At 35.6% G+C, this 12,435-nt stretch overlaps 1 protein-coding gene and 2 pseudogenes across 1 annotated transcript; 1 reads left to right on the forward strand and 2 right to left on the reverse strand.

The window, feature by feature from the left end:
* The first annotated feature begins 453 nt into the window (after positions 1-453).
* Positions 454-618, forward strand: LOC120100356 (U2 spliceosomal RNA; annotated as a pseudogene).
* Or14f1-ps1 (olfactory receptor family 14 subfamily F member 1, pseudogene 1) lies at positions 3,341-3,770 on the reverse strand (annotated as a pseudogene).
* On the reverse strand, positions 11,178-12,185 carry Or14a257b (olfactory receptor family 14 subfamily A member 257B). Its single transcript, NM_001000691.1, has one exon. It carries the CDS (start codon positions 12,183-12,185, stop codon positions 11,178-11,180), a length of 1,008 nt encoding a protein of 335 aa, NP_001000691.1.
* Between the last annotated feature and the right edge of the window lie 250 nt (positions 12,186-12,435).

Consider the following 12,435-nt stretch of genomic DNA (forward strand, 5'->3'; position numbering starts at 1 on the left):
AAGATGAAAGTAAATGACAAAGTGTGAATAGGATCCAAAGAAGGATCATAGAACAAAAGTAAGGAATGATAGCTGGTGTGGCTGAGATATAAGGTGACTATTCTATGTTGAGGAGAAAGCTTGCAAATGAATGAGATTTTTCTTCTGGGAAAGAGGCAGAACTGGAGTTTCCCTAATGTATTTATTAAATGTTACTAATGTTGGTGATTCTAGCAAAAGTGACTCTAAATCTCAGGGAAAAGAAAATAAACCACATAGATAGATAACAACACAGAAAACGATGTGGTGAATCTTTATTGTTGTCCTGTTTACTTTTGAGGTTTTACTTAAGAGTTAAAGCAATAAATGCTGTAACACTTATTACAAAAGAAACCATATGAGGATGTATCATGACTACTTACATGCTTTCCCCATCTAAATTGTGTGCTTTTTTTTTTTTGTAAAGCACCAGATATCGCTTCTCGGCCTTTTGGCTAAGATCAAGTGTAGTAAAGCACCAGATAAAAAGTTATTTTATATTTATTCATTTTGTAAGTGAACCAGCTAATTTATCAAATGACCAGATGTGAAATTGTACCATGAAGTATTATCAATAGTTTTAGAAAGGTATATTCCCAAAATTATGACATGCTTTTTATTAACTATTTTACTTATTCATTCATTTTATATACCAATATTAATACCTATCTCTACCAAGTCCCCACTCCAAACACGGCTCCTCCTCTCATTCCCTCCTCCCCTTCTTTTCTGGGAAGGGGATCCTCCCCTTAGGTATCATCACACTCTGGCACATGAAATCATTGCAGGACTAGGCATTTCCTCCCCTTCTGAGACCAGACAAGGCAGCTCAGTTAGCAGACTATGACTCACAGACAGGCAACAGATTCAACAATAGTCCTCGCTCCAGTTGTTGGGGAAGTGTGTGAAGACCAACCATACATCTGTAATCTCTCTCTCTCTCTCTCTCTCTCTCTCTCTCTCTCTCTCTCTCTCTCTCTCTCTGTCTCTCTGCGTGTGTGTGTGTGTGTGTGGGGAGTCTAGACAATTTTAGCTCTTTGGTTATTGGTCAGCCTCTGTAAGCCCTCATGGCTCCAGGTTATTTGACTTTGTTGGTCTTCCTAGGGCATCCCTATAACATCTGCTACCTCAATCCTTCTGTAACTCTTCTATAAAACTCTAGGACTCAATCTAATGTTTGGATGTAGGTCTCTGCATCTCTTTCTAGACGCTTCTAGGTGGATTCCCTCAGAGGACCATCTTGTCTGTAAGCATAACAGAGCAGCATGTCTAGTGTCTGTGGTTACTTCCTGCCCATGGGATAGGTTTCAATTGGGGCCAGTCATTGGTTGGCCACTCCCTCTGATTCTGTTCCATCTTTGTCCCTACATATCTTATAGGCAGGCCAAATTTTGGGTCAAGTCTTTATAGGTGGGTTGCTTTCTTTATTACTATACGGGGAGCCTTGCTGGACTATAGGAGGTGGCTTGTTCAGCCTCTTAGTCTCCTACTATTAGGGGTATCAGGTAGAGTCACTCCCATAGACTCTTTGGGTACTCCTCCCGTCCCATGTTTGTGGCAATCCTAAAAATGACCCCTCCGCATCCCTGCTCTCCACCATTTTCCATTCTCTCTCCACTGTTTTCTCTACACAGGAATCACCTGCCTTGTTCTTCTCCCCCTTTCCTCTCCCACAAGTTCCCTCCCTCCATCTGTAACTGATCATTCTTTTAATTATATTTCTGAGGAAGATTCAAGCATCCCTCCTTGGGCTGTCCTTGTATTTGGCTTTGTTGGGTCTCTGAATTGTAATGTGGTTATTCTTTACTTTCTGGCTAATTTCTATGTATAAATGAGTATATACCATGCATATCCTTTTGGATCTGAGTTACCTCACTCTTACTTTCTATTTCTATCCACTGATTTCATACTCATGATATCCTTGTTTTAATAGGTGAGTAGTATGCCATTGTATAAATGAATCTCATTTTGTTCATCCTTTCTTTAGTTGAGAGAAATGTAGATGGTTTCCACTTTTTGGCTATTATGAATAAAGCTGTTATGAACATACATAGATGAGCAGGTGTCCTTGTGAAGTGGTGGGAAACCTTTTAAGTGTATCCTCAGAATTGTATAGCTGGTTCTTGGGGTAGAACTAATTCCAATTTTCAGAGAATCTGCCAAACTGATTTGCAGAGTGGTTGTACAAATTTATACTCCAACAAGCAGTAAAGGAGTATTCCATTGCTCTATATCATCACTAGCATGAGCTGTCTCTTGAGTTCTTGATGTTAGCTTTAGTGATAGGTATAAGGTGGAATCTCAGAGTCACTTTTATTTTTATTGCCTTGATGACTAAGGACATTGGACATTCTTAAGGTGTTTCTTGGCCATTAGAGTTTCCTCTGTTGAAAACTCTATGTTTAGCTCAATGACCCAGTTTTAATTGGGCTATTTGGGTTTTTGATGTCTACTTTCTTGAGTTCTGTATATATTTTGAATTATCAACTTCACATGAAAAAAAATTCCATCATAGTTAAAATAATCCTGTACAATAAGGGAATTTTCAAAGGTATTACCATCATTGACTTCAAGCTGTACAACAAAGCAGTAATAATAGAAACTGTATAGGAGTGGCATAGAAACAGAGAGGTTGGTCAATGAAATTGAATGAAAGAAAGAGAAATAAACCCAAACACCCATAGACACTTGAGTTTTCAGAATGTAGTCAAAACCATGAATTTGAAAAGAGAGGACATCATCAAAAAATAGTGCTGTTCTAATAGGAATGTCTGCATGTAGAAAAATGCCAATAAATTCATATTGATCACCCTGAACAAAATTCAAGTCTAAATGGATCAAAGGCCTCACTGTAAAACTAATACTCTAAATTTACTAGAAGGGAAAGTGAGGAATATCTTTGAATCCTAAGCATAGGATACAACTACCAGAGAAGAACACCAGTGGCTCAGGCACTAAGCTTAAAAGTTAATAAACTGGATCTCATAAAACTAAAAAATAATTCTGTAAAGCAAAGGACACCATCAATAGGACAAAAGAGCCTACAGATTTAATAAGATATTTATCCTCTTTACATCTGACAGAGGGCCAATATCCAAATGAGAACAAATGTAACTTAAAAAAAATACAGAAAATAGTATGCTGACTTTTCATGTTGTTCTCATATAGCATAATTATCTGAATTTAGACAATCAGAATTATCTTGAGTGTTTATTTACTCAGGACAAAATATAAGTATCTACACTTGTTTTACTAATGTCAGAATTACAAAGCTTGCTTATACATTTTGAAGCACTGTAACACTGAAAATTACTGAGAAGTGTTAATAGATGTTAGTCTCTTGTGTAAAATTTTGCTGCACCATCCTCAGAATATACTTGACATCACTGTTACTCAGATTGTAAATTAAAGGAGAAGTGCTGGAAGTAACAGAGTGTGTAGCACAAAAAACTGCCTGGAAGTGATTGATGGTGCAACTGATGGTACACCTTCACAAAGAAAAAGAAAGCAGTAGGAATAAAAACAGTGAAAATCATGAGGTAGGGAGGTAGTGGCAAATGCTTTAGACTTACCTTCATTAGTAGGAATCATCAAAACAGTAGAAAACATGTAAAAGTAAGCAATCACAACACAGATAAAACAAGACATGCCTGGCAAACACTAATCCCAGGACATGTTTAAATGACCCCAAGTATTTTAAAACAGAAAATCCTTAGTAATGAGGGAACATCACAGAGAAAGGGGAAACATTGCTACATAGCAGTCATATGGCATTGCCAACAGAACAAATACTTCCCCCAGGTGCAAATAAAGCAATTCAAACATCTGGAAATAGCATGGAACAATGCTGGACATTGTTCTGGATAAGAAGCTGAGAGCTCTACAACTCTATTGCAGCCTGTGGGGAAAAAAAGAGAGCCAATTTTCTTTCAATAATGCCACCTACTCCATTAAGGCCACATGTCATAGTAGTGCCTCTATCTATGGACCTTTGAGGGCAGGTTTTATTCAAATCACAACATTCCACTCGTGTGCCTCATAGACTTATAGCCATCTGATAATGCAAAATGCATTTCATCCATGTTTTCTGCCATGACAATAATAGACTAAACCTCTGAGGTTGTAAGCCAACCCCAATTAAATGCTTTTTTTCCTGAGAGTTGCAATGGTCATGGTGTCTCTTCAAAGCAATAAAATCCTAACTAGGATTCTGGATCATGGAGATTGGTACTAAATGAGAAAATTTATTGTATGTTGATGCATTTGGGAGAAAGTATGTTGTTAAGGGTGTGTTTTGAGACTTCAAATCATGGAAGGTCTCTCTTCTTACTTTCTGAGTATCCAAATATAGAATTTTCAGCTATTCCTCAAGCACCATGTTTGCTTGCATGCTGCAATGTTCCCCGATACATGATTGACTTAAACTCTGAAACTACAAGCAAATCCCAAGTTATCTGTATCTATATCTACATCTACATCCATATCCATATCATATCTATATCTATGTCTATCAATCTATCTATCTAAGCTATATACACACACAGACACATGGAGACACACGCAGGCACGCACACACACACACACACACACACACCCTCCCCCCCACACACAAACACACATGTATATGTGGTGCCTGGAAGTCACAATCCAGAATAGAAATGGAATTATGACGAAGATATTTAGGATTGGAATAGAAAAAAAAAAGGCATCGAACAGGGAAAAATTCTACAGAACAAGGTACATTGATCTGTGAAGCTGCAAATGTGATGAAAGTGATGATTAGCACATTAAATTTTAGGGTTTCAAATTAAATAAGTATGATAAACATCCCATATTGTTGTTGTAAAAATATAAAAAATTAAAAAAATATTGGCGCCATCTGTTTTTGTAAAAATATAAAAAATATAAAGGGCATAGTTTGTCTTTTACCCTGCTAGGTCCGCACCGCGGTGCCCCAAGATATCTGCTAGATATCTGGTGGAAACACATCCCAGCCGCACACTTTCCTACACTCAAACCCTCACATAAACACAACACAATAATCCCCACACACAACACAATAATCTAGATCCAATTGATAAGATATATTTGCCCACTTAAATATACAAAGCCCAGTATCATCCATCTCTTAGGAACATTAATAACAACCTGTAAATACACAGAGCAGAATCTTAACATCTCCTGACATGGCTTCTCAACTTCTCCTTTCTCCTGTCTCTTCCTTTCTCCTCTAGTCTCCTCCTCTTCCTTCAAACTTCTCTCCCACCCATCCATCCTTCTCCTCCAATGACAGGCCTCCTTCTATCCTCTACCTTACAAATTCAATGGGGAGGTTCTGGTGAAGTCACCTGATTCCTGAGTATGTGACTAGGCAGCTGTCCCTGGGGCAGTGGAATTAGCATCAAAATACAGATAACTTCAGAGCAAACCACAACACTCTGTAGTGTCTATATCTCAGAGGTATCAGAGAACCTCAATAGAATAAATCTTGTTTCTGCAGTAATACATTCTCTTCACAGTCTTTCAGCAGATATAGAGCAATGAGTAATAATTCATAATGCCTTAAATAACTACACTGATATACAGAAGTGCTCAACAGAGAAAAGTCAAGAAACTAGCTAAAGTACTACTACATTTGTATAAAAATGCCATTTCTTTTTTTTTCTCCCTTTCATATGTTTCCACTCTTCCTCTTCCTTCTATATATTCACAGTATGTCTCTCTCTTTTTTTCTACTCTGTTGATGTTCACTGTCTTCTAACATCCCTCTCCCTGCCAATGTGGTCTATTAATCCCTTCTCTTTTTCCTAGACTCAAGTTTTCCTTAAGGGTCTGTACATGTTATATAAGTTTTCTAAAATTGAGATATGAAACCTTAATTTAGTACTATTTTAAAATAATATCTGATTAGCATAAAAATCTGTGATATAAATTTGTTGTTTTATTTCTAGGATATTTTCAAAAACAGTTTAGAAAAAATTTATTGTTTTTATTATATCTTCTTTCCATTTATATACGAATGAATTGTCCTTTTCTGGATATTGCCTGTATTAAAGCTAACTTTACAAACAATTTTGACAGTTTGGATAGGAGAAGCATTGTTGTCAGTTAAAAAGATAAGTATAAAAAGAATTTGATATGATCATGACTCAATTTACAGATGTATCTAAGTTGTATCTCATATACAACTAATATACATCAATATTCATAAACAAGGAATGCAAAAGAAAAGTAAAATGCAAAAAGATTAAAAATTTAAGAGTCTATTCTCATCCTTTACACTAAACCTTGCATTTGTGTGATATTGCTATGAACAGTGGCTTCCAAACTTCTTAATCTGTAACACATTAAAATATTTCCTTATTTGGTAAGGACCTCATCCATAAAATTTTCATTGTTACTTTATAACTGAAAATATACTGTGTCATGAATTAGAATATAAATATTTTGAATACAAAAGTTTGTCAAAGTATTTGGAAACCATGGGTTGAGAACCATTGGCTCTACATTTGGGCAGCAGAAGTTGGTCGTATTGACTGAACATTTGTGTCAGCTCTTTTTTTAACAGATTAATTAAAAATTGAGGAAAGTATAACAATGAATTAGATACTTAAATCCACTGCAAATGTACAATGCAAAGCTAAAGGTAAGATAAAATCTGAATGTATCTCCCATTATTTCCTTTGTGTTTGATTGTCTTAAACTTTTTGATAAATTTCTGTTCAACTCTGAGGGAAATCATGGTCTCTACCTCAACTGAGCCAGTAATAATCTCCTTCCAAGGCTGAAGAAAAGATGAATTTACTAAGATATTTCCAATTTTATTACTGCTGTCTTTTACGTCATCTGTTACAGATATTAGGTAATCACTAAGAAGTCTTCATTTTTGGATAAGCATTTCTTGAATAGTAGAGGTTTGTAGGCAGATGATTTACTGATGAGGCTGACCACATGAGACATGATCATCAGCTATGGAACAAATTTCCCCTCTTCCAAATGATACATCTGACTTGTAAATACACCAAAAAGTAAGTAAAAGTAACTTATCCTAACATTTCTCTTTACCATAAACAAGGAGTACCACTTCAAGTAGGCAACTTCGATTACTTTCACATTTCTAATATTAATCAGAACTGTGTGAAAAATCAACCAGACAACAGTCTGAGCCAGATTATAATTATGGAGATTCTTGTCCTCTTCCTCTGTTTAATCTTGGTATTCTTGTTAATACTTCGGAAAATATTTCTCTCCATTACAATTTTATTTACTAAATTTCTCTTCAACATTTTACTGTTCTGTTTCCTATTTGATTTATGGAAATTTTAACTATTATGTTTCTTGTTGATTTATTTGGATATTACCTATTTTTATTTTGCTGTTAATTACTATAGTCAGGATATCTTTGTTATGGGATTTCTTTAAAGTAACTCTAAAAACATATTCCATCTTTTCCTTGACTATTTTTTTAACAGGTCGCATTTTTTTCAAAATCGCTTTTTGCATATGTTCAGCATTAAAATTTTATTGTTGGTTACTAGATTGCATTTATTGTAGTTATCTTTACTTAAAAACAAATCTCTCCTTCTCTGTGTGTACAGGCCGGGATATAAGCCTGTACATGTGTATTAGTGTGTGTGTGTGTGTGTGTGTGTGTGTGTGTGTGTGTGTGTGTGTGTGTGTTATATTGACTGAGTAATATAAAATAATGAAGAGATTATTAGAGCAACTTATTCTCCAATTGAGGAATCAAAGATAAGTATGAACAAATATTGTACTAACAACAAAATATTCTTCATATTATAGGGTTTGGGGCAATAAAAGACCTTAGAGGTCAATCAGTTGATTATTTCAAGTTATAGGCTTTCAACCAAGATTCAAAGGAATAGTATATAGGACAAAAAACTTTGGACATGGCATTTGTAAACAGACCTTGAATGAGACAAGAAAATTGATACCAGGGGTTGGGGATTTAGCTCAGCGGTAGAGCGCTTGCCTAGCAAGCACAAGGCCCTGGGTTTGGTCCCCAACTCCGAAAAAAAAAGAAAATTGATGCCATTTTTATATTTTCAGAGAACTCTCTGCATACACAAGAAGAATGTGTGGAAAGGGCTAAGATCCAGGATTTTTGCTAGGCTATACCAACTATATGCATAAATAAAACTACCAGGAAACATAAAGACGAATAAATCACTGTTAAATTACATTGCATTCAATATCACACCAAATTTTCTCCACATCTGTAATATTTTAAATATTGTTTCAGACAGTGTATTTTAACATTTACCAATGGAAATATAAAATTTGAATTTTAGAACAATTCAGATTCTTCGTGTCCCTAGAAAGAGTCACTCATCAGATATATGTAGGAAAATTTTCTGACAAGTAGTCTTGGGGAGGGAAATGTTTCCATATACATTAAAGTTTAATTTATAAGTAGATTACCTGAGAGGAAAAGAGGACATTTTGCCCACTTTGCAAACAGAAAATATAACATATTGTTATATCTATAAGGTTGTGAGAAAACTCAAAGTTCAGAGCTAAATTATTATGCTTTCTTATCAGGATAATATAAAAATAAACAGTGAGGAAAATATTTTAACCTTTTTTTAATCTTTCATGTGGATGTATTCAAAATTTTACATAGTCAAAATATCTCTAACAGATTCTTTTAATTCACATGGCTACTCCCTTAATGTCCCCAATGAGCAATCTTTCTGGATAGTTTTATGAAGACTCTGTGTCTTTAGACAGTGTTACAATGATTGGTGCTTTCTACACACTACATTAGTCAGCCAATTGAAAATAGGCTGTGACAGATCATGAAAAACATGCTCATATTTCCCAGAAACATAATAATTATGTATATTATCAATTATACAGTGCATTATAACTGGATGCATCATAGTTTAAAAATAAACATGATACAAAATACAAAATTAGAAACTCTGAACGAAGACTCCTGTAAGACATCCATTAGTAATCACTTTGTTCCTGACTGTTTCAAAATATGTAGCAAAAAAGTAAATAAGAGAAACCAATTGTTGAATCTAGCCCATTTTTGCAGGAACAGTCCAAATAACAAAGAAAGCTTAATTGCAGTATCATGTAAGAGCTGGTCACAGTATATCTATAGTCAGAAAGCAGAAAATGAAATTGTCACATTCTAATGGTACTCTGTTCAGCTTCCTCTTCTTTTTTTCTTAGCAGATTGCCAAATCAGAAAAGAAACTTACCTACACTCAGGGTACATCTTTCTGTCATGGACAATCCTTTGTGAAAAGGCCCTTTAAAGACACATCTATACTATAATATTTATTTTTCTTAGTTGCTAGTATAATTCAAGTGACACTTAAGAAACATTAGCTATATCATATCATTCTTTTTTTCAACTTCATTTTTAAATGCATCACTTTAAAACATAACATTACAAAAATGTGATTAGTACATCTCTAAAAATTTCAGATCTTGATGAGGTTGAAGGTTTTGTTTCTAGCACTCACATTGAGTTATCCAGAATTACCCATCATTTTTGCCCAAATGAACTGTTCAGGCTTTGGATGTCATCCTCATTTACATGAACTCACCATCTCAAATACATTCAATGACATAATTTAAAATAAAATAAGAGAAATAGTTCTTAAGTTCATGATTCCATTTTGTCCTGAAATGGAAAGAGTGTCAGATTAAAAAAAAATATGTAGTTCAAATGTTCAGTGGCACCCAGCAAATCTTTCCATTCTAAAAACAATAACAACTGAACAAGGACAGATGAAGTCAAATCCAGAAAGAGAAAATTGCGAAAAACTTTAGCTTTTTGTGTAGAGTTTGAGAACATGGGATTCCTCTGCATTCCAACAGCATTAGCCCAACATTCCACTGAGCCTCTTCTGCAACCTTTAGCTCAGGTGATACAGGAACTGGAATTGCAAGCCTCCTCAATGTATGAAGGTCAGATAGCTTTACAGGTCAGATAACTTCTGGGAGGCTCCTAGGATATACATAGAATCTCCTCTCCCCAATATATAGAGTCTTTAGAATTTGTAGGGTTATTTAGACTCTTAGACTTGTAAGCATTTTCACTCTCATGTATAAATAATGTTTCTAATCAAGAGAAAGTACAGAAAAACAAACTCACAAATTTCCAACTCTCCAGTGTCTTTCAGATAATAGGATGAACCTGGGTGGTCAATATTTGTCTTTTAGAACCTGGATTCTGTGATCTTGTTCCAGGTTTGTCTGTGTCTCAAGAATTTGATACTTCCTTAAAGATTGAGGCTACTTCGGTTTAGGCATAATGCATTGCTTCTTGCCTATTCTTTTTTTATCTTTATTAACTTGAGTATTTCATATTTACCACCATCCCCCCAACAATCACATTCACTGGGGGTTCAGTCTTAGCAGGACCCAGGGCTTCCCCTTCCACTGGTGCTCTTACTAGGATATTCATTGCTACCTATGAGGTCAGAGTCCAGGGTCAGTCCATGTATAGTCTTTAGGTAGTGGGTTAGTCCCTGGAAGCTCTGGTTGCTTGGTATTGTTGTACATATGGGGTCTCGAGCCCCTTCAAGCTCTTCCAGTCCTTTCTCTGATTCCTTCAACGGGGCTCCCGTTCTCAGTTCAGTGGTTTGCTGCTGGCATTCACCTATGTATTTGCTGTATTCTGGCTGTGTCTCTCAGGAGAGATCTACATCTGGTACCTGTCAGCCTGCAATTCTTTGCTTCATCCATCTTATCTAGTTTGGTGGCTGTATATATATGGGCCACATGTGGGGCAGGCTCTGAATTGGTGTTCTTTCTGCCTCTGTTGCCTCTTCTTTCTAATTATTAGAAAAATTTGCACGAAAATTGTATGTGAATTAGCTTTGATTGTTCACATGCTTCCTCCATCTCAAATATATTGTTGTTATTGTTGTTTTGTATTGTTTTTAAAGTAGATTAGTTATCAAATGATGAAATATTTATTCAATTTTATCAGAGAGTGAAAATTAGCAATTCTTTAGAAAGGTATATTTCCCAAATGAGAACGGCTATATCATATAAGAGAATAAACTGGTATTGTAAGATTATAAGTTACTATGATATAATTTTCTGATTCTTTGATCATATCAGCCTTCATGTATTTTCTCAGGGCAAATATGAGTATCTACATTTTGTGAGAGTCAATAATTATAAAACTTGTTTATAAAATGTGAGCTACTACACCATGGACAGATACTTTGAACTGTTAAGTGAAGTAACCCCCTTGGGCAAAGATTTTGTTGCAAACTCTTCAAAGCACACTTGATATCTGTATTTCTCAGACTATAAATCACAGGATTAAGTGATGGAGGCAACACAATGTATAGCACAGAAAACACTCTATCTGCAATTGATGCTGTATTTGAAGGTGGCTTCAGATAGACAAAGCAAGCAGTAGCAATGAAAACACTGAAAACTGTGAGGTGGGGGAGGCAGGTGGCAAATGCTTTGGACTGACCCTTAGTGGTACGAATCTTCAGTACAGTGGAGAAAATGTAAAAGTAAGAGATCACAACACAGATGAAACAAAACATACCCAGACAGAAACCAATTCCAAGACTTGTATAAATGACTACAAGTGAGTTAGAGCAGGAAATCCTTAACAATGAGGAAACATCACAGAAAAACTGTGGGATCACATGGGAGCCACAGAAGGGCATGGAAAATGTGCCAGCCGTGTATAAAGTTCCAAAGAGTACCCCAGTAGCCCAGGAAACACCTACCATCAGTACACAGTTACCACTACTCATGATGGCCTCATAATGTAGAGGAGAGCAGATGGCAATATAGCGGTCATATGACATTGCTGTTAGGACAAATACTTCCCCAGATGTAAATGATGTCATTAAAAACAATTGCAGGGCACAACCCAGAATAGAAATTGAATTATTGTGAGTTATGCTATTGATAAAGAAATTTGGGATTGGAACAGAAATCAAAAAGACATCTAACAGGCTCAAATTCTTTAGGAAAAAGTACATGGGTGTTTGGAGTTTCAGATCCAGGGTGATGAGAGTGATGATGAGGAAGTTACTCATTATGACTGCTAAGTACATTACCAGGAAGAACAGCCCACATACAGTCTGTAGCTCAGGAACGTCAGAGAATCCCATAAGGATGAACCCTGTAATTCTAGTGACATTGGGCATGCTAGGATCTTCCATAGCCTGTCAGGTATGAGAAGTAAACAAAAATCAACACATTAATATACAGAAATGCTCAGTGGAAATGGAGCCAGGACACTACATAGATACTACCATATTGTTATAGCCCTAATTTTATCTTTCTATAAGGTTCTCCTTTTACTGGATAAATAATTTGTACTAATTTACCATTTATAATTATTGTACCATCTTTTGTTATAAATTTTAAGAAAATTATGAGTTGTATATCATCGTT

This window comes from Rattus norvegicus, chromosome 1 (assembly GCF_036323735.1).
Source record: "Rattus norvegicus strain BN/NHsdMcwi chromosome 1, GRCr8, whole genome shotgun sequence".
Lineage (NCBI taxonomy): Eukaryota > Metazoa > Chordata > Mammalia > Rodentia > Muridae > Rattus > Rattus norvegicus.

Bases quoted from the DNA above. Each gene is read 5' to 3' on its own strand.
- Or14a257b (NM_001000691.1), bottom strand. From the start codon at position 12,185: ATGCCCAATGTCACTAGAATTACAGGGTTCATCCTTATGGGATTCTCT.